This window comes from Trichomycterus rosablanca, chromosome 16 (genome assembly GCF_030014385.1).
Source record: "Trichomycterus rosablanca isolate fTriRos1 chromosome 16, fTriRos1.hap1, whole genome shotgun sequence".
In the NCBI taxonomy this organism is placed as follows: domain Eukaryota; kingdom Metazoa; phylum Chordata; class Actinopteri; order Siluriformes; family Trichomycteridae; genus Trichomycterus; species Trichomycterus rosablanca.
This window is the reverse complement of record NC_086003.1, coordinates 5,215,610-5,238,885: the sequence shown is the minus strand read 5'-3', so window position 1 is coordinate 5,238,885 and position 23,276 is coordinate 5,215,610. Positions and strand designations below refer to the sequence as shown.

The following is a 23,276-nucleotide window of genomic DNA, read 5'->3' as shown; positions in this document are numbered from 1 at the left end:
GTGGATTGCGTGCCAAGTCACATTATATGAAGCTTTAGAATCATGCTTCTCCTTCCTGTCTCCTCTTATTATCTCAGTTTGGCACATTTGCTATTTATAAAGGTTTCGTGTACGCACTTGTGCTCTCTGTGAATCTGATGTGACGTGACATTTTCCAGAAAACAGCTTGAAGACCCTCCAGTAAAGAATCTGAACTTATGCAGAGCAAAGAAATTAATTTGCTTTCTGTTTCTGAAACCTTTAAGTCTTGGATTTTGCATCAGGACTTTCTCTAGGATGAGGAAAAGGATCTGACTGTTTTTGGGAATATTGCAATGATTACATTGTGTATTATGGTTTGAATTTTTGTTCATGCTGAAAAGGTGTGGAATGGAAATGAGGGTAGAAACTAAAACTTATTTGTAGACTTTGACATCTTGGATATTTTGACTAAGCCATTACTAACCAAATTGCCGTAGGATTGCTAGGACCACCTTATACTGCAAATTAACCAGTAAACATGAGGCACAACAGTTAATACAGGTAAAATAAATCAATTATATAAAGGAATGGCATGCGTCTAACTTTACAGCAACAGTTTAGGGAAGGTTCTTTTCTGTTCCAGCATGACTGTGCACCTGTGCATAATGCAAGCCCTATAAAGACGTGAAGAAAAGCTCGGTTTAAAGAAACTCCAGTCTGCACAGAGCCCTGACTTCAGCCCCACTGATTAGCTTTGGAATGAACTGGAACATCAATTGAAGCTTTCTTGATTGACATCAATGTCCAGCCATACATATGCTCTTTTGACTGATTGGGCACAAATTCCCACAGAATTGGGAGATGGTACAGCATAAAAGATCACATTGAAATAGAATGTCCAACAAGTACATGGTCAGGAGTCCAAATACTTTCGGTCATATAGTGTATAAAGACTTTGGTATGTATTTATAGTAACAGTTGTAGGTGAGATAGGTACACTATATGGCCAAAAGTATGTGGACACTCCTTCTAACTACCGAGTTCTGGTGTTTCAACCACACATTATTAACAGGTGACTAAAATCAAGTATATAAAACATTTACATGTTCTTTTGTGGTAAATCAGAGAAGACTCTCTTATGTTCCAGCATGACTGTACCACTGTGCACAAAGTTAGGTCCATAAAGACATGATTTGACACTTTGAAACTTAACCCTACTGAACACCTTCTGCATGAAGTAATACATCCATTGTAAGCCAGGCCTTCTCATCCAAAATTAATTCTAATTCTTGAGGAAGCCATCCCAGTAGAATAGAGGCGGTCATACCAACAATGTGATGGCTGGGGTACTTTGTGTTGATTCACGTGGTTTTGCTGGGCAGTTGTAGCCTAGTGGTTAAGGAACTGGACTAATAATTGAAACCTCACCAGTTTAAGCCCCACCACTACCTGTTTGCCATTGTTGGGCTCTTGAGCAAGGCCCCCAACCCTCAATTGCTTTGAGTGTATACTGTCACAGTACTGTAAGTCGCTTTTTTGCTCATTTAAAGGTTTAGCCAAACACATCACACAGCATCTGTCACTGCCTTGTAGCGGTGATACAAAACCAAACTAAAAAAAGACACTGAACAAGTCTGGGCTCATCGAATAAATCAAGAATCATGTGTAAATGAGATTTTTCACCTGTTACTGTTATATATCGCTTAAGGGAATGTCAGGGTGACTCAGAGGATTGATCTTTCACAGCAAGTCCATCATCTATCACTCAACTACAGCCTTACATAAACACACAAACACAGATCGATTCCTCTTCTGTCAGAATGACCCAATTTTCCCCCTGAAGAATCATTTAATCATCTGGAATGTGTGATAAGAGTAGCAACCTTTAATGTGGTTGCTGGTTGTCGCTGTTCTAAAAACTTACACATTTCAGGCAAAATTAAGGATTTTATGTGGAACATTTATGTGGAACAGCAATCTAATACGCAACCCCACCACCTCTTAGATCAGAGTTTGGAACTCAGTAGTGCCGTTAGATGGTCACATGTAATCAAAAACTATTAAAACAGGTCTGCTGGAACATGGGTGACATGGGTGATTTCTAACGCAATAGGATTACATGCTGGGATGCTTTAACTGTATATTTTGTCATGTTTGGCTAATATAAAAAAAATACAGTAGATATTATGACTTAGACACTGAAATCAGTGTTATCTCTATTTGGAAACAAGCTAGTTTAATAGCTATTAGTTAGCTGAGTATATAAAGGCATTTTCAAAAAGATAATGTAAGATGACTGGATGTGCTAGACGGATACAGCTGGTCTGAGAGAAAGAAGACCGGATGGCAAATTACCACTTTGTGGGTGGTCAAGGTGCTGGAGTAGCAAGTGGTAAAGGAATATGGAAAGCATAGCACGATCCGTTGTACGTGTTAGGTAAAGGACACCACCACTGGACTCACAAGCATTAGCGATGTGTTTTTATGATTAAGGGGTATTTGACTGTGGGTGAATATTTATGATTAAGGGGAATTAGCAAAGATACTTCTAGCTGAGCAAAACTCAATATAATTATAGATATATTGCTAAGGGGTTAAGAAAAATGAAGAACGGTAGAAGAACCGGCTCTTGGTAACCACTTAATCTTTTTATTCATGTAGCAGGGTCTGTCTGTAGACCACAGGCCACAAAAGCACCATTGAGTTTCCATATATGGAAATAAAAGTGGCTCTTAATCAAAGTCCAGATTGTCAGTGTAGGCTGTGATCAGACTGTGCGAGCCTGATAAGTTAGTTTGCATAAACACCTCATTAAAAAGACAAATGCAGATTTGAAAGCATGATGATATATTCAACACATGTACTGTCTACAGAGAGGCAGAAACAAGTGATGTCCAGATGAGTCATCCTTCAGCGTATTAATGATACAGAACTGAATGCTTGACCTGTCACAAAGTATTTGGAACCCAATTTTACACACATTTGTGTAAATGTAATTTTTACCCATCAGTCTACACATGATCTCTTATAATGACAAAGTGAAAACCTGTTTTTGTCACTCCATAAATTAGGTATTTATGGTACAGAGTGGCATTCTGGAAGCCACTGTTGAGTAGATGCTATATGAAGGCATGTAAAGGCAAAAGATGAAAAATAAACTCCTCTGGCAGAACAGCAAGCACAAAGTCTGGATAAATACCTGATTAAGACTATCACTACAGTGAAACATGGTGGTGGCAGCATCATGCTATGGTGTGCTTCTAAGCAGGAGGGATAGGATGACTGGTCAGAATTCAGGAACGGATGAATGCAGCCAAATACAGAAAAATGCTTGAAAATAAGCTAATTCGCTTTTAACACAACCTGAAGCCTCCAGTTAAACAACAATAGAGCGGCTTCAAAGAGGCTCTGAATGTCCGTGAGTGGCACAGCAAAAGCCCAGTTGATAAACCTTATCAAACATCTGCAGACAGACTTCAAGATGGCAGTTTAAAGAGGATCTGCCATAAAGAATGGGATAAACTGCCTAAATCCAGATGTGCAAAACCTGTAGATGGATTCGAGAAGACAAGGGAACTTCTACAAAGTATTGAAAATGGTGTCTGAAGATGAAATAATATAAAAATGTTTTATAAATGATATATATACATAATTAATATATAATTTTTTTGTATATATAATACAAATATAATATATAAATATATTAGATGTGTTATATACTATTTATAATATATATATTCTTTGTTGTTTATTATGTGTGTATATATATATATATATATATATATATATATATATATATATATATATTTATATATAATTAATATATAAAATATTTTATATTATTTAAAATATTATTAAAAGAATATATATATATATATATATATATATATTATACTCACAATTTCTTAAATAATTAATATATTTATATAACTTATATTTATATATTATATTTGTATACCTACAAATACTTTAAGATATAAATAATGCATATATATAAAATATATATTTAAAATATTTAAAAAAGAATATTATATATATACATATCATAAATAATTTATATATTTGAAAATCTAAATATATTTGAAACAAATATTTTTATATATTAATAATGCATAATATATACACATCATATATCATTATTATATAAAATATTATTAAAAATAATGTATATATATAATTATATTTATAATTATATATAATACATTTATTTATATATATATATATATATATATATATATATATATATACTGTATATATATATATATATATATATATATATATAAATTTTATATACAAAATTTTTATAATATATACAATGATTTTTATATATTAACAATATAATTCTGCCAGGAACTTTATATCAAGTTGTATAAGGACATGAAAAAGCATCTCAGCGACCATATGTTGGGTTGTGACCCCAAGGTCAGACTGTAAAAATGCAGCAGCAATCACTTCAGAATTGTCTACAGTCGTCCACCAGTAATAACTCCACTCACAACCTACTTGGAAGTGTGAGTGTCCACGCAATGATCTATATTACTAATTTATCTCACAGAAACACAGCAAACACTTCACACATGAACATGAAACACACTAATCAGCTCGGGTGTATCAGCCATGCATTAAATTAAACATGTCCCGCCTTCCAAATCTCACACGCTGTAGTAAATCATAACCACGACACTCTGCATAAGCAGCTCTGATCAAAATGAGTGGGTGCACAGCAGACAGTGATTGAATCTCTCAGAGTTTCTATTAGGCAGCGTGCCCACTGCTTTTCAGAGGAACCCAGACATTCGTCTCCATAGCGCTGGGCTCACATGGCTCCTGGCGTCTGCTGTTACGACAGGTCAGGCAAGCAACAGTCTTCCATCATCCTGCTACACATTAAGAGTCCTGCTTAACTAGAATAAAAACAACTAAAGAGCCTGACTCTTAAATACACTGCATGGTCAAAAGTATCTGAACACCACTGATCTAATGAGGTGTTTGAGTCACACCTATTGGTAAAGGGTAATTAGTCTTACCTTGGTAGCAACAGTTTGGGGAAGGGTTTTTCTTGTTCCAGCATGACAGACCGATCTCAACCACAATTAAGACCTTTGGGATGACTTGGACTGCCAATTGCGAGCCTTCTCGTCCAGCATCACTGACCGACCTCTTCATTCAATGGGCACAAATTCCCACACAGTCAAAAATGTTGTGTAAACGATTACAAAAAAAATAATAAAGGCTGTTCTTTACACAAAAGGAGACGTTTAGATATGATATTAATGCATATGGGTTTGGAATGGAACGTCCAACAAGCTCACAGTCAGGTGTCCATATACTTTTGGCAACCGAGGCTATTTTAATTCACTGTATATAGTGTATAACAGTTTATCATTTGTATGAATACTGATCATAATAATAAAACCTTACATGAGTCAAAGTTCGTAAACATTCGTAAATATTGAAAGTTTTTTATTAGTAAATTAGTGTCTTACATACAGATAACAAAAGACAGATCACTGCTCTGGTAATCAAAAACGGCTGTTTGTCCATCGTGTGAACGTGAAATGTAAAGAATCTGCACACGAACAATCAGTGGTTACTTGGTGACCAACCTACTCTGCACAACAGAGCCGCTGGAAGACTTGTATTTTCAAAAAGAGTCGAGAATCTACAGGGACATGGAGGGATGTGACCGCAAGTAGTGCTAAGCTCGGCTAACATCTGGCCAGGCGCCTACATGGACAATGATTGGCTCGTCCGAGTGTAGAAGGACAATGAGGATTCCTCATGACTGCTGCATTTACGTCCAGTTGCTGGCTAATCAGTGGCACTGCACAGAGATGGAGGATAATGGAGATCAGTGCGTAACTCTCAGTGCATGATATGAGTCTCTATATAAACCAGCCTGGTGCAGAAAGAAGCCGTCAGTACTGCACACGTGTCGACTGGGAAGGAAATTGGGGGGAAATGCAATAGAACAGAATAGAACACAACAGAATAGAATACATTTACCAACAAATACAAAACAAACATGACATACATCAGACTGTTAGAATGTTTACATTAATTGGTAGAAATACTAAGGAATTGTAATTTCAGTGCTTTTATATTAACCCCTTGGTGCACCCCCTTAATGGTACATGAACTGGTGTTTTTTTTAAGTATAGATTTAAAAAACCATGCTTTAACCAAATATTATTATTCTGGTTAAAATAACTCATGATAACTTGTTTTTTTCCCCCATTTTTACCTGTTAAATGTTTTGGTGAGGTGGGAGGGAACTAAAGTACTCCTTCATCGTGTGGTACAGACACTCAACTTACCTGATAACACCAAGCTTGTTTGCAAAAACACAACAAATTGAACCTGAACTCATTTCCTCCAATTATACACTTCCTGTGCTTATATTATATGGTATGTGCTAACTGGGATGTTTCACTAACATTTCTAATCCCTTAAACTCTAGAAATGGGCCAAGTGACTCTTTACACTCCTCTCACTTCTACAAAATCTTCACACTACAAAGTGGCGTAAGTATTTAATTTAAGTTTTGCTACCCAGTACAAATTGCTGTGTAACACCTGATATTGGTACTAAACTCCCAGAAGGGAAATATATATACAGACAGACATGACCAGTATTAGGCTTGTGCACCAAGGGAAAAAGATGAATTAAGGCACCACGGCTCACAGGAATCACATAAATCCACCACAAACATTTACACAAATATATATAAAAAAATTGCATTGATCGACTTGCTTGCATTTGTATATGCAGGCAAATAATCCTTCACTTAATAATCAGATTCAATCCGACATTCAACAAGCTGCAGTCGGTTGAGATGAAATCAGTCTTCATTTGAACGCAGATATAAACTGGTTAACCAACCAGCAGCTGTAAACTGTGTGTTTGTGCTCTGAAATGCATATTGGCTGCACAGGTGACAACAAACATCTGTCATACACGTGGAGTGAGTGAATGTCTGGAATGCTGTTAAGTTTTGCATTTTTATATAATATGGGGGGCGCTGCAGAGGCACAGAGATCTATCACGCTAGGCCACTACCCCTTATTTGCATTATGACCTAGCAAAGGTTTTGTTGACTTTATTGGACAAAGACGTGTTTTTGCCTAAATCAGTTGCAAAAATCACCATAATCCCACGATTGCCATGACGTACACTCACCGAGCACTTTATTAGGTACACCTATCTGGTACGTACGCTCATTATCAGCCAATACTCATTTCCACAAAGATCATCTGTATAATAGGTAAAGCTTAATAATCAATAATCAATGCCTGTGTGCCCAGGCTCCTTGGTTCGAAACTCTGCGTTGCCACCGGTCGGCTGGGTGCCATCTAGCAGGCATAACTGGCAGTGCCTGCAGCAGACATGGTTCTGCTAGGGGGGGATGACCAGACCATGTGGGTGGGGACTTCTAATGCAGTGTAAGGTCCCTGATTGGCAGACAGAGAGGCGCAGGTGAAAAAGGGTTCCGCTAAGGGCTGTGTGCGGGTCGGAGGAGGCGTGAGCAGCAATAAACCCACCTCGACTGCAATCAGGGATCCCCCAGCAGTGGAAGACAAATTTACTACATTAAATTGGGAGAAAATGCAGAAATAAAACAGAAAATTATTATTTTTTAAAAGATAGGTGTACCTGCTTGGTGAGTGACCCTGACTGTATCTGAGTATTCTTAGTTGAATATTTATACTAAAATGGCAGGCAAAACAAAGTCTTGCCTCTTAAACCAGCCATCTGTTGTACGAGTACTTGGTGCTGATGCTCATAAATAAACGGCTCGGCACTGTTACACCATTACACAGTGCTGAGAGACTAATTGACTAATCTTGCTAAAATGTCAAACATATATTGGTCAGGGGACCAGGAAATGGGGGGGCTAAATTCAGTCTCTCATTAGTGCTTTAAGGCAGTGACGTGTTTACAATCCAGAGAATTGACATTCACATTAAACCTTTCAAGAGCATCACCTAGACTGGAAAAAGCAAATGTTGTTCCCAAATGGAATCTGAAACACGTCCATGTCTGTCTGTCAGTGCAGACTTAACAAAACCACAGTTAATAATCAAATCCAGATTGAGTAAAGGCTGCCGAACACTGATTTGTCCGCCAGAAGAGCCCCTGTGACTGGACAGAAAAGCAGCTCTTCTAATAACAGGTGCATTACAGAAGGTCAGTAATGGTCCATTTCTTGCCTGAGGTCAGGTTAAATCTCACAGTTCAAAGCAGGCTGGTCACTGCCCACGCACCTTTCTGGCTCTTACGTTTGGAGAGTAAGTCTGTGTAGGACTGTGTGGTGCCTGAGAGGAAGATTCAGGACCCAAATCTTCTAAATTATACTGACAGTTTCGAACTCTCTCCGGCTCTTCATCCTGAAAATGAGTGATTATTAGATTTTATGCTTAGTATAATCTGTATGTTAGTATTATGCAGACATACTAGCAACATGTCTGTCGTTAAGCTGTTGTAAAATGTTGTAAGCAGATAAGAAACAATGATTAGCACAGAATGGAGGTTCCAAAGTCCAACGCCCAAGTGTTGAAATTGTAATGTGACTAGAGCAATATAAAAAGAGGACCCACAGTTCTGTTCCTTGTTCTTCAGCGTACATATTGCTGTAAGAACCCACAATTGTGTTTGAATAAATCTTCTTCAATCCAGTCTGTTGGTACCGTTTGCTTCTTTTGAATTCTCACCATATTATCCGTGACATGGGTGTTAGTACATTTTATCAGCATTGCTCTGGTTTGTGACTTCAAACTAGCAGGAGTGCAAATCTTTGTCTGAAACAGCACCTTAGCTCAATTATATTTCAAAATGATTTTTTAGAATAAGAGCTTGCTGCTGTTTTAGTCACATCTACATAGAATTAGAGTTCAAAGCAGGCTGGTCACTACTTCATTTCTAACATTCTTCATTTTTAACATGTGCAATTTTAGAGTTAATGTGCAATTATTTGTAAATATTGTTTTTTTACTTTTCTTATTGATAATTGTCTATATTGTTATACATTTGTACTGTTTATTTGTCTATTTTTTTGTACTGAGTGCCTTGCTATCCCTTTGCTGCTGCAACACTGTGAATTTCCCCACTGTAGGACTAATAAAGGATTATTTTATCTTATCTTAGAGGAAGAGTAAAGCAATCAGAGACAAACACTGGCAGTCGAAATGCAATCTCCCAGGGTGTGATAGTTGTTATGCATTTAACATGCAAGATATGGTGGAGGAAGAATAAGTCTTGTCTTACTGCACACCTTACAATTTATACCAATTACATCTCCATATGTACCCACAGGCCCTGTTGTTGTAGTGTGTTGTTGTTATTGTGTAAGTACTTGTTTGTACACTGTGAATCTTTATAGTGCATACTATTACATTTGATGTACGTAACTAGCTACTGAGGCCTTAGTTGTCTTGGGGATTAATAAATTATATCGGTCTGTTTGTCTGTCTATCTATCTATCTGACTACCTATATACAGTAGTAGTGCAAGACATGTTGTGTGGGACTCACAGTATCAGCGGTGAGGTCCTCCTCTGTGTGCTCACTGTAGTGACTGGGAAACTCCATATCCGACAGAGCACTTCCCACCAGCTCCTCCTCATAATCCGTGTGATAGTCCGACTCCTCTATAAGGAGAAAAAAGAAGCAGAAAGGAAAAAGCTAAACCATCTAGCCAGCAATCTCTTTGTAAATAAAATCTTTATTTACTCCCAATCTCACTTCAGAGGAGTTTCATTTGCTGAGCAGTTTACTACCATTAGGAATTCATGCCAAAATCCCTAAAGCAGTCTATCGAAATGCCCCAGGAGTGCTTTAAAGCATATCTAATTAGTTAAAGGTCTCAATCTGTTTTTTCCCCCACTTACCATCCATGAGAGCTTGTTTGACAGGTTCAATACGGGAGACAATCTCTGCCAGGTCAGTAAAAGAGGCATTGGGACAGGTCACCATCTAAAACAAAAAAACAACAAAACAAAGACGGATCAGATTCCAGCTTCTGTTTTGGCTTAACCTCTTTTATAGCATATTTAAAATACACACCAGATCACATACAATCCCTATAAAAATAATCAAATCATGTCCAAATTCTTAGTGTTTATATACTGTATATATACATATACAAACAGCTACAGTAATATATGTGTATATACTGTATATATAAAAATGCTATAACCACAATATATAAATGATATCACCACATCAGGCTACTTGGCCCTCACCTGACATTAACTGTGTGGTTGACTACATTAAAAAGAAAACCAGCTGTTCCTTGAGGTTTCCACTACTAATAGTGCATGTTAATGCAAAAAATTCATCATGGTTAGAAAGGCACTTTCAAAAGGGATCAGAGATAAAAAGGTAGAAATGCACTAGTTAGACAGAGCAATAAAAGTGTTAATTAGGGAAGCTACCAATACCCCCCCTGACCAGACGACAGGGTTGAACAAGCAGCCATTATGGTACCTAACAACAACAGTCAGAGGGGGAACAAGCCACAAACTGCTGACAGGTTGTTGGACAGCCAAGATGCGTAGATGCCCAAAGACTCGAAGGCTATGGCACCTGGCACGGACCAACTGAAAGGCTACCTTGGCCAAAATTTGCAGGCCACTCAAAGTGTCCATGCCAAGTCCGGTCCCTGTGGCTTATTGGTGTATCTATGGGAAATGTGCACTAGAGGCAAAGCTGTAAAAGTGAAGCATTGTGTAATCGCTCACATTGTTGCTGTGGGTGTTGTGAAACTCCTCCTGACGTCTGTCCTTCAGCATCTTTTCCACCACCCCACTCCTGCACCACACGTCAAACACGGTCTTCCCATGCTGGTAGCCCACCTCCTGCCAACACAGGGAGCACAAGCACAAGATTGGTCTGCCACTAACACTGTGGCTAAGTTTATACACCTGTACAAAAAGTTTGTGAACCCCTCTTAATTACCTGGAAGTTTGTGTTGATTGCTTATTTTGAACAAATTAATTATTTATAGTGTAGGTTTAATTAGGGGCGCAAGGGTGGCGCATCAGTAAATCACTGAAACTCGGTGGTGGTATCTGTGCCTACACAAACGGCTGTGTCTGTAGGGGGGGAGGAAGAATAGTGGAAAACGGACTGCCCTGCTGGCCAGTCGGTGCGCCTGCACGAGAAGTGTTTGGTCGTGGATGTCAGGGTGTGGCTCTCTAGATACAATACTGCTAACAGAGGTTTAAGCAATTATTAAATATTAGGAATCACATACATTTAATATTCATTTAAAAACACATGAAAAGTAACATTATTTTTGTGAAGATGCTATGCAAAGGGACCACACCTGAAAACCATGACATTTTAAAGGGTTCACAAACTTTACTTAGCTAAAAAATTAAAAAAATGAAGAGGGTGAAACTAGAACCACACTCACAGCAATCTCATCAAACTTGCTGAACTCCAAAGTGCGGTATCGGTTGATGGGAGGTCTGATGTATTCACAGTAATTGCTGTTCTTGACTGATTCCAGCTGTCTTACGCAGCACACGTACGCCAATCGGGTCTGGATCTCAGCCATGTTCAACACCTAAACACACACACACAAAACATGTTCACATGGACAGAGAGTTCATCTCACTGTTATCTGACACGTGGCCGGAATGCAATTCTCCTTACTTTGACTTTCTCTGCCAAAGGGTTGAGTCGTTTCCATAGCAGCCACCAACCAGACAGGGCATCTCCGTAGTTGGTGAGATTGGTTTCGTCCTGGCTGCCCACATCGATGGCTATCACCACCTTAGCTCCCATGGAGCGTGCGACATCGGCTACAACGTGAGGAGAAATCAATAAGTTATACAGCTCGGCGTGAGGACGACGGTAGAGGACACCGCTTACTTTCACTCAAATTAAATAAACACCGAGTCTGAAAACTCGCAGTCGGTGACATATGACAAAGCATTAAGCTGTAACCGTCTAATTCAATTCCAGGTGCCAATTCTGTTTGCAGTTCTGCCAAGACAAAGTGGAGCTCTGGGAACTAACAGAATGATACTAAGACTTCTTGGCAAACACCTCTAAAGACTTCAAACATTTATAGACAATTTAATGATTTTGGCTCTGGTTACTATTCTGTGGCTGAACCCTGGAACACCTACTTTCTTTCATTCATTCATTCATTTTTTATGACCATTTTATCCTGGCCAGGGTTGCAGTGGGCCCAGCTTACTCGGAATCAGTGGGGACAATGCAGTAACACACCCTGGAGAGGACACCAATTCACCATTGAGCTTTGGCCATTCCCCTTGACAATATAATCTATATGTACCCTGTAGATATTTAACTACAGAAAAAGACTCAGCTGTTTGAACAGTCCAGGAAAGTTCAATCCTTGATGCTTGTCTTCCTTGAGTTCTGAGGTGTATTGAAACAAGCCAGATTTGTGGTTTGATGGGTAAATGATACAGACCAAGGTTTGAGAAGTGTGGACTCAACAGCGGAGAGAAACCTAACAGTGCAAAGTGTTTACCAGTATGCCTACATCAGCTGTGAAACTGTATGGCTGGGAGAGGTAGGACAGACCTGGTAGGTTGTTGATGTAGCCTCCATCCATGAGCAGGTGTCCATCTTTGGGGTCGCACAGAGGGGGGAGATAACCGGACAGGGACATGCTAGCACGAACGTACCTCCACAAAGAGCCTGAGTAATGACGAGAGTCTGATTAGGTTCAAGTCTCGGATTAAAGGTGGGTTGGAACAAACACTTACTATAAAATTGAATTGTATAAACCAATATATGCCTCCTTAAGGAGGATCTTAAAGTTACAAGAGCATTCAAAGCTGCTGTGTCTTAGATTGCACACTACTGTACTAAACAGTATGCACAATTAACGGACCTGAAATGGTTAAGCTACACGACATGTAGGACATAGGACGTGATTTGGGATGCAGCCAGGAAATCGCTTGTAAACTATAAATAGTAACATTACAGTAATTACATAGTAATAAAATAACATAGGGTATATTCGTCTGCCCCACGCCCCCTCCGAGACGTGTGCAGTCCCTCGACCCCTTCTTACTCGCCCGTGCTCGCACATGAGGCCGGATATAGCGCACGAAGAGACACACATCGATCTCCATGCTCCTACACTTTTGTACAGGCACCTTAGACTGCTAACCAGGGTCCGTACACAGCATTTGAAGACCCCGCCCACTTATTAGTTCGGTCTTTTCCCACCCAGCAGACTGATGGCCAATTTAGTCTGCTGCAGGCACTGCCGCCAGCCGACCAATAGCAGAGCTGAGAGTCGAACTGGGGAGTTCATCTGGGCACCATGAGTGTACATTTTTAAGGCTGGACTAGAACCCCTCTCAGATGTGTATAGACTACTAAAACAAGCAAACGAGAAAAGTTGGCCAACCAACCATCAGTGTGAACTCTCATGGTGGAAGCAGTGATGTCAGTGGTGATGTTGAAATAAGGAATCCAGAGATCCTAAAAAGAACCAAACAGAACAGTGATGTCAATATGCCTCCCTTTTCCAAGGTCTCTACATCTAGCTGGAAGCCCATCTGTACCTCAATCTGTTTATTCTTGAAGACAGCATTGATGCTGGAATTGAAGGCCGCGCCTGAGAACATGGAGGTGATGGGGTAGGTCAGATCCAGAATCTTCTTAAACACCGAGGTCATCTCCTGTGGTAGAACGTTGACAGAGTTACATCAGACATGGCTAAAGTATTGAAGTATACTGCGCTTGATTTTCGATTATGTAAAAGCAGACTGACCATGGCCCACTCTCGGGCCCGAATCCTCATTCTGCTGTAGCTGTGCTCCTCGGCATACAGAGCTCCCATCATCGCACCAATGGAGGTGCCTCCCACCAGGTCCACAGGGATCCCGGCTTCACTGAACGCTCGCAGTACGCCCACCTGAGAACAGCCCCTGACAAAAAACAAGATGTTCGATATTTATTACTCCACAAACAGTTGTATGCAGACGACTAAGCACCTCTGATATTTCATTTTAAGGGATATAAGTTATTTATTTATAAGGATTTTAACATCATGTTTTACACATGTTGGTTACATTCATGACAGGACAAAGTCATGGACAATTTTGTATCTCCAATTCACCTCACTTGCATGGTTTTGGACTGTGGGAGGTAACCAGAGCTCCCGGAGGAAACCCACACAGACACAGGGAGAACATGCAAACTCCACACAGAAAAGACCCGGACCGTTCCACCTGGGAATCGAACCCTGGACCTTCTTGCTGTGAGGCAACAGTGCTACCCACCGTGCCACCCATATTATTTTTCTGAGTTTTGAACATGTAATGTAGCTACACTGTATGGACAAAAGTATTGGGACAGCCCTTCTAATTACTGAGTTTAAATATTTCAAACACACCCATTCCAATCAGATGTATAAAATCAATTATGTAAAATAAATCATATGCCTCCAGTGTGAATGTTCCCCTGTGTGCAAAGCAAGGTCAATAAAGACGTGGTTTGACAAGATTGATGTGGAAAATTATACAGAGCCTGAATGGTAACCCTGTTAAAAACCACTGGGCTGATTTGGACAGTTGATTGCGAGCATGGTCCCATGTTTAACAGGCATACAACAGGTAACTTTACCCAAAGAAGTAAAGATTGTCAATGCCTTAAACAAGAGAGTGATGGTGCCACCATATTAAAGCCAATGGTTTTGGGATGGAGTGTCCAACAAGCTCATTGTAGGGTGTCCGTATACATTTGGCCATATAGTGTATGTATTAACATTGGCAGAAAACAAACACAATAAGTCGTTTGGTCAGGAGTGCTTAAACATTTGCATAGATTAATATAAATAATAGAAAGTTTATTTTCTGATCACTAAAGAACTAGTCATTAAGGTTTAAACCAACAAGCTACCTAACAAAGGGGCTAATATAAAAAAAGAATAGCAAACCAACCTGTAAGCAGCTTCTGGACAAGGTAAAGAGAGCCAGAAGAGAAGAATAAAGAGACTGTCAGTACGACACAGTGTTACAGTGAAAAAGTGGGTTAAAAGAAAGGCAGGCCTAGAGTGAAGTAAATGTCCAAATCAAAGGGGGGTAAGGGGAGCTTTGTAAGATGATGGGTCTTTTGAAAGAGACATGCTCAAACAGAAAGTACATCAAAAAGCACATTCATTTTAACACCCAATGCCCATTTCCATTCCATTTCCCCTTTTCCCTACCATACTCAGGTATATTTAGAGGTTGCCACAAGAAATTTTGTCTGCATATCCAACTTGGCACAGTTTTTACTGACCCTGTTTTTGCTATCCGGGCCTGGGACCAGCACTGAAAGCACACTGACAAGTGCACTTCTCAATGGCTGGGCCGCTTCGGCAACTTGTGCGACTGGCACAGGTAGGCAGAGTGCACAGGAGAATTAGGAGCATCCAAACTGAAACAATGTAAAAATTAAAGAAATAAGAAAAGAGGTGTAGAACATGCTGGTCATCTTTCAGACGTTCTTTATGTTCATAACAGAGCTCAGATCATGAATATGACTTGTGGATGTCTTTTGTCAGGAGAACGTGTGGGTCAAGTCAAATCTGGTCCTAAAGCACATTTGGACACTTTAATTTACACAAAACCGTTGCTTTAAACAACCTGACTATAAGCAGAATGGTATTTTAAAAAGGCGAGTACCTGGCCCCTCCTCCACCCAGTACCAAAGCGATGGCGTTGCCAGTCAGGACTCGTGCCAGGCGGGAGAAGTCCGAGTGCCGATCTGCAGGCTTTTGGAACACTCGCTGGTACATCTCTCTCTGAGGAGGAAAAAGAGGTCTGTTAAACATATGCCACGGTGCTTGTTTTGTTACTTGGCTATGTGGCTGCAAAACAATGGTGTGAGCCGACGCCAAGGCCTTTCAGCCAGCTGTTAGATTTAGGAGAAGGCGTGGCTTCATGTTTAAAAACCTGGTGGGAAGGACTGATGGATACAGACAAAACATACTGACAAAGGTTACTGTTAAGAATGCAGCTTGTTTATAATCTCTTGTTTAGTTGTTGAGATTAACTAAGCTTTGTGCTCAGCTTGTATTCTCTTGTAGAAACAGCTGGATTCACAAGACTGTATTGTATGACTACTTTTGTGGATTCTGAACAGGTGAGTAGGGGTGTGCCTATACATTATTACACCATGTAGGTACGGTAACATTTATGTGTTCTTGTAATGGCAAACAAAGCCCAGAAACTACTTGCGCAGCAGAAAAAGTGCTGGATGTCCAACAACACTGCTGATCGCCTACATGCTGGCAGCCAATATGAAGACGCACTACTGTAGAGGCACATTCAAAGTGTATGGGGTGCGTTTTTCAGGGGTTATAACTAGGGTCCTACTAAATTCACAGGAAAATGTGCTTAATTACACGGACCTTGTTCTTTTGAGGCGCAGCACAGACCACACAGAGAAGATCACGTGTGTAGAGAAGCACACTTTTCCACTGATTATGGAAAATCGTATTTTTAGGGACAAAATACACTCAATACGTCAACACACACATCTAACATTGTCAGCACACTAAAGCACAGAAAAGTCGGTTACACTAACTTGATCGCTGTATGATTGCTAGGGCCGCCTCATATTGCATATTGTGTGTCATATTTCATACGCCACACTAATGAAAAATGGTAAATCGTTAAACACAATCAAATTTCACAGTAAATTGCATATTACGGCTGTGAATTAGGTACGAGTTGGTTATGAGTTCAGATTGTAATGCTTACAACATTTACATTAATTGACTCGACAATGACGTGTGTCAATAGGCCAAACTGATCTGCTGTTTTTTAAATATCATCCAAGAGCTGAGAGCTTTACCAGTTTGGGCAGGCTCCGCTTGGAGAAAACCCGACGGGGGCAGGACAGGTGCAGGTGTCTGGAGATCCAGCTGCGCATGTTAAGCCACTCTGCAGTTCCTGTGGGCGGAGGTCCGTCCTCACGGTGCAGCAACACCAACTGTTTCTGAGCCCTGACAGCACTGCCCTCCAGCATTCGCTCCAGCTAGACATGAAAATCACAGAAAGGTCAGGTATTACACCAGGAGCTTGCAAATGACAGGGTTTCAGAGAGGTGGTTCAGACACACTGCCTCTTTTTAGTATCTGGTGTCTGTACTTTTTGTATTTTTCAAAAAAAGTGGCTGGGGGGGTGATCAGTCTATCCACAGAGCCGCAGTGAAAAACAAATTAATTTTCTTACTCGAGGTGTGATATCTGAGTCCAAACATCGATCTATGCTTCAGGCTTTTGTCCACAAAAGAGAACACCTGGTTCTGGTTTTCAATGGGTGCTTACTGATATGTATTTGCTCTACACCAGAGAGACTGAGAAAACCACATGGAATAAACTTTAATAAACAATTCATTCATTCATGAATTGTTTCAATATTGTGAAGTGAATGTTATCTGATGCATACAGTTTATGTCAAATATAAGTGTTATATAAGTGTAAAGGGCTGGAATGTCATGGGAACGTTGGGATTTTAATGATTTATCCAACTTTAGGTCCCAAGATCATCAGTATTTATTCATTTGTTAGGATTTATTGTCATGCTTTACACACTTTGGTTACATTCAGGACAGGACAGGTAGATTCATCAGTTCAAGTTTTTAATGTCAAACACAATCATGGACAATTTAGTATCTCAAATTCACCTCCCTTGCACGTCTTTGGACAGTAGGAGGAAACCGGAGCTCCTGGAGGAAACCCACACAAACACGGGGAGAACATGCAAACTCCACACAGAAAGGACCCAGACTGTTCCACCTGGGGATGAAACCCAGGGCCTTCCTGCTGGGAGGCGACAGTGCTACCCACCGAGCCATGAAAGCTCATCAGTACAAACAACTGTCTGTAAGTATCAAGTTCCTGTACAGGAACAGTGGTCTCTTCACCATAGTGATGAAAAAAATCTAAAACTGTTCCCTTATTCCAAGAGGACATTTGTCCACAGGGTCAGATCTAAGACTCTAATCTAAGATCTGATCTAAGAACCACCAAAAAAACTGATCTGCCCTTAGTTAGAATCTGCTGGAACACAGGTGCTACTGTCCATAGTCAAGTAGGCTTTACATCCCTGTGGGCTTAAAAGCGGCCAAGCAAAACTGAAAGCCCTGCTCCTAAATAAGCACCTTAAAGCTCGACTGAAGTTTGTTGCTGATCCCATTAATGATTAAAGAAGCCTCCCGGAGGAGCATTTTATGGTCACAAAAATGCCACAAAGCCACAATTACTAGAAGTATATTTGGAGTAGAAAAGGAAAGACATTCAAACCCAACAACACTGTATATACTGTTGTAGTGGTAATAAAACTTACTGAAGAACTCAAAACATTGTTGCTATGATTATTTGAAATACAATGAAATATGTGTTTTGTTTTTCATGTGTGTGTGTAAGCCTTTGCCATCAACTAGAATAATAAATATTGTTTCATGCTTCTGCTGTTGCTTATGTGTGTTTTAAACACCTTGTTCCATGAGGTCTTGATGGTGCTTCAACAAAACCCAAATCAACATCTTTAAAAACATTAATATTAAATTAAATACACACCTGTATTGAGTGTTCTCATCAGCCAATTGGACTTTAATTACTCCAATTTTAAAGAAATGATTATGCCAGTGGGTCACATATTTATTCCTAACAATCCTGATTGAGTAAGACATTCCATAATACCAATCAAACTTCATTGTCCTGATCATGCTTGCATTAGGTCCTGATACATTTTTCCTATTTGCAGTTTCCTCTTAAATAACACATTCACAACAGCAGCTGCTGAACTAGTGCTGCCAGTCACTTTGGGAAAACAAAGTAAGATATAATAAAACAGCTAAAATACAAACGAATCCCAAGTAATACTCAGAAGCAAATTCAGGGAACGTTTGTGACTGGCTTGTGTCTGGTTTGTACCTCCCCGACAGCAGGATCTTGCTCCCCCAGTCCTACAATGATGATGCAATCAGCCTGGCGGATGCAGCGCTGGGTCCAAGGTGTGAGAGAGCCGTCGGTCTGGTATAGGACGATACGGTGAATATCTTCCTGCTGGCCAAGCCAACTCGACAACCTGTATTCATGCACACTGGAAAGGAAAAGTATCTCAATCAAGTTTTCTTTATTAGGATTGTACTGTCCTGTTTTACACACTTACAGGGGTTGGACAATGAAACTGAAACACCTGGTTTTAGACCACAATAATTTATTAGTATGGTGTAGGGCCTCCTTTTGCGGCCAATACAGCGTCAATTCGTCTTGGAAATGACATATACAAGTCCTGCACAGTGGTCAGAGGGATTTTAAGCCATTCTTCTTGCAGGATAGTGGCCAGGTCACTACGTGATGCTGGTGGAGGAAAACGTTTCCTGACTCGCTTCTCCAAAACACCCCAAAGTGGCTCAATAATATTTAGATCTGGTGACTGTGCAGGCCATGGGAGATGTTCAACTTCACTTTCATGTTCATCAAACCAATCTTTCACCAGTCTTGCTGTGTGTATTGGTGCATTGTCATCCTGATACACGGCACCGCCTTCAGGATACAATGTTTGAACCATTGGATGCACATGGTCCTCCAGAATGGTTCGGTAGTCCTTGGCAGTGACGCGCCCATCTAGCACAAGTATTGGGCCAAGGGAATGCCATGATATGGCAGCCCAAACCATCACTGATCCACCCCCATGCTTCACTCTGGGCATGCAACAGTCTGGGTGGTACGCTTCTTTGGGGCTTCTCCACACCGTAACTCTCCCGGCTGTGGGGAAAACAGTAAAGGTGGACTCATCAGAGAACAATACATGTTTCACATTGTCCACAGCCCAAGATTTGCGCTCCTTGCACCATTGAAACCGACGTTTGGCATTGGCACGAGTGACCAAAGGTTTGGCTATAGCAGCCCGGCCGTGTATATTGACCCTGTGGAGCTCCCGACGGACAGTTCTGGTGGAAACAGGAGAGTTGAGGTGCACATTTAATTCTGCCGTGATTTGGGCAACCGTGGTTTTATGTTTTTTGGATACAATCCGGGTTAGCACCCGAACATCCCTTTCAGACAGCTTCCTCTTGCGTCCACAGTTAATCCTGTTGGATGTGGTTTGTCCTTCTTGGTGGTATGCTGACATTACCCTGGATACCGTGGCTCTTGATACATCACAAAGACTTGCTGTCTTGGTCACAGATGCGCCAGCAAGACGTGCACCAACAATTTGTCCTCTTTTGAACTCTGGTATGTCACCCATAATGTTGTGTGCATTGCAATATTTTGAGCAAAACTGTGCTCTTACCCTGCTAATTGAACCTTCACACTCTGCTCTTACTGGTGCAATGTGCAATTAATGAAGATTGGCCACCAGACTGGTCCAATTTAGCCATGAAACCTCCCACACTAAAATGACAGGTGTTTCAGTTTCATTGTCCAACCCCTGTAGGTTATATTCATGACAGGAAGGGTAATTACTCGCTACACACGATTCATCAGTTCAAGTCTTTAATGTTAAACATAGTCATGGACAATTTTGTGTCTCCAGGAAACACCCATACATCTAAATCACCCATTTTACATAAATAGACATGCATTGCCAAACCTGTCCAGTGCTGCAGATCCCAACCTCTGTTTGATGATATCACTGGTCAGGAGGAGAGTGGGACCTGGAGGAATAAAAACAGAAACAAGCACCCGTCTGCATTACTCATTCGGACAATGCACTCATTAAACGACTTATGCAACAGCATGGTATCAAACAGTGGAATGCAGACGGGGCACACGTGAAAAATGCCGGGACTAGAAGAGCCTCATTACATCTAAATGAAACACTGAAACATTAACACCAGTCGCAATCATGTCTGGCTCGATAAGTGGACTCTGAGGAATTCAAATGAGCAGGTCGGCCCTTACCGATGGCAATGAGGGCGTGCTGCAGCTCCAGGGTGAATGCGGTCAGTGGAACCTCCTCTGACACAGGCAGCACGGCCACGGTGGACAGGTTGGAGGCAGGATTACCAGCGTCCCATTTACTGCCAGGAGTGTGCAGAGCCAGATTACGAGCTGGAAAGGACACATGTTGATTTAAAGGACACACGTATTTGTTGATTGTTACAAGAACCCACTGGTTCCAGAGAAACCAGACCCACTGTGACCCTGACCATGTTAATACAACATGAAAATAAAAGAAATAAAACAAGCAGATGTTCTATATACATACCTGTCAGAGGCCCATTAACCTGCTGAAGGATCTTCTGCCCAAGCAGGTGAATCAGTCGTGTGACCACCTGCAAACCCCATATTGGGACGAAACATAAGAAACAAAAAAGTGACAGTGTGAGAACGATCGAATGAGACGTGCAAATGAGCTCAAGTTCCAAAATCTGAAGTGATTGAAGGATCGGGCACCTGAGGGAATTTTCTCTTGATGGAACTGAGCGCTCCTTCAGGCAGCTTAGCGAGTTCAGAGTCTCGTACCGCGTGCACTGTAGTGGCTCTGTTCTGATGAGTCAAAGCCTCAACCTGTATACACACAAACAATCCCTTACTTAAATATAAAATATACAGTATATTGCCAAATGTACGTATTGTATGTAGACACCTGACTTGGATGAGCATAATAAATTATAAGCATCGATATGCATTCTTTCTGTAAGATAAGATACCCCAGAGAGGATGCCAATTCATCGTGGGACGTCACCCATCCTCCCTTCTCAGACATAGCCAATGTCTGTAGGTATACGCCCAACTGGCTGATAGCACTGCTGTGATTTGAACGCTGAATTCCAGCGGTAGTGGGCTAACATAATTTACCACTATAATGCTATGATGAGCATTAATATGCATTCTTTCTGTAAGAATGCGCTGCTGGCTGGTGTAAAGAAGCTATCAGCTACAAACAAGTCTTAAAAGGTGTAGATGCAAGGTAGTCTGCGGTCCTTGTCGGCCAGTGGTTGTTGTGTTCGGTGGCGGTAGCGAGTGAAATAAAGCATTGGACGTGGTTGAATAGTGACCAGTGTGACTGTTTTAGTCAAGGCAGACACAGAGAACAAGTGTAAAAGTGCTGTAAAATACACTAAACAAAAGTAAAATATGGTAAACAGTAGGTAATTATTGTTTTATTATTGTTGCAGTGGGTCTGATTCTCTCAAAATCACTGGGCCCAATGAGATAACATGGATAACATCTCCCCTTCTCAGACATAACAAAAAAAGACATAATTCACCACTGTGCCACCCGAGCGCTGACCATCTGCTATAATGCCTACATTTATTTCAAGCATAATAAATAGGTGCAATATTAATAGATTGAATGAAAAAAGAGTACTAGGGTTTTTCAGCTATTGGTACCTTCTAGAAACTCTTTATAACAAAATATACCTGAAGCAGGTTCCTCAATATATTTCGAGTTTAACCACAGATGACTCAGAGTCGAAATTCCCTCAATGGGGATACAGGTAAAAACATGAATGAAACAAGGCAACGATTTTAAATAACAGCACACCTAAAATGCCCACGATTACTGTTCAGAGATAAAAAACTTAAAACCCCCAGAGCTGTAACGAACCTGCCAGAAGGAGAACCCAAGCAGATCTTCCCACACACAGCGAGGAGGACGGTCAAAGAGGCAAACATTTCTCCAAGGAGATTTGCAAAGATGGTAGCATTTCTATCATTAAATGCCACCTCCATGCGAACAAACTATTTGCAAAGCGTGTCAAGAGAAAGTCTTTTATTTAACCACAAATGTGCATGCCTAGAGTTCACTAAAACATATGTTGATTATGACTGAATCAACAGTGATATAATAACAGAGACTTTTAGAAAAATTATTTATTTATTTATTTTGGTTTCATTTTTCTTCCAATTTAGTGTAGCCAATCCACTGCTGGGGACCCCAACAGCATCCAAGGAGGGTTTATATATTCGCCTGCCACACTCTCCCTCCAATGTGTGTGTAGTCCAACAATCCTATCTTATTCACACATACTTTGGTGGATTTGCATGTAAGATCAGCTTCGCGTACGGAGAGCCACGCCCCGATCTCTGCGCTCCTCCACTTTCTGTACAGCCGCCCTGGCAACCAGGGTTCTTACACAGTGTTGATAACCCCACCTGTCTTTCCAACCCGGCATGTTTGACAAAACATCTACGCCAACCTTTGTAACATGTAACCATGGCATCGGCACGGACAGGTATTCTTAGCAGCATGGGCGTCACCACGGAGACGCACAAGGCTCCAGCCAATCAAGGTCTTGCTGGTATGAATAGCAATCTGGGGGGAAATCACCCAAGAGAGGAGCGTTTATCCGACGCCCAATCTAGCTGCTC

General features: G+C 40.8%; 1 protein-coding gene across 1 annotated transcript in view; it reads right to left on the bottom strand.

Moving 5' to 3' along the window:
- Nucleotides 1-5,407: 5,407 nt before the first annotated feature.
- The window catches only part of pnpla7a (patatin-like phospholipase domain containing 7a), a 32,844-nt gene continuing 14,975 nt past the window's right edge, over nucleotides 5,408-23,276 (bottom strand). Inside the window, exons 19-35 of the mRNA XM_063011293.1 lie at nucleotides 21,355-21,468; nucleotides 21,167-21,233; nucleotides 20,860-21,009; nucleotides 20,549-20,612; nucleotides 18,883-19,051; nucleotides 16,797-16,979; nucleotides 15,623-15,741; nucleotides 13,726-13,882; nucleotides 13,517-13,633; nucleotides 13,364-13,433; nucleotides 12,522-12,638; nucleotides 11,619-11,767; nucleotides 11,377-11,529; nucleotides 10,700-10,816; nucleotides 9,848-9,932; nucleotides 9,492-9,607; nucleotides 5,408-8,348 (exon numbers count right to left, since the gene is read on the bottom strand). Of these exons, the coding sequence (XP_062867363.1) occupies nucleotides 8,211-8,348; nucleotides 9,492-9,607; nucleotides 9,848-9,932; nucleotides 10,700-10,816; nucleotides 11,377-11,529; nucleotides 11,619-11,767; nucleotides 12,522-12,638; nucleotides 13,364-13,433; nucleotides 13,517-13,633; nucleotides 13,726-13,882; nucleotides 15,623-15,741; nucleotides 16,797-16,979; nucleotides 18,883-19,051; nucleotides 20,549-20,612; nucleotides 20,860-21,009; nucleotides 21,167-21,233; nucleotides 21,355-21,468 (2,085 nt within the window). The 3' untranslated portion in view covers nucleotides 5,408-8,210. The remainder of the gene's footprint in view (nucleotides 8,349-9,491; nucleotides 9,608-9,847; nucleotides 9,933-10,699; nucleotides 10,817-11,376; nucleotides 11,530-11,618; nucleotides 11,768-12,521; nucleotides 12,639-13,363; nucleotides 13,434-13,516; nucleotides 13,634-13,725; nucleotides 13,883-15,622; nucleotides 15,742-16,796; nucleotides 16,980-18,882; nucleotides 19,052-20,548; nucleotides 20,613-20,859; nucleotides 21,010-21,166; nucleotides 21,234-21,354; nucleotides 21,469-23,276) is intronic.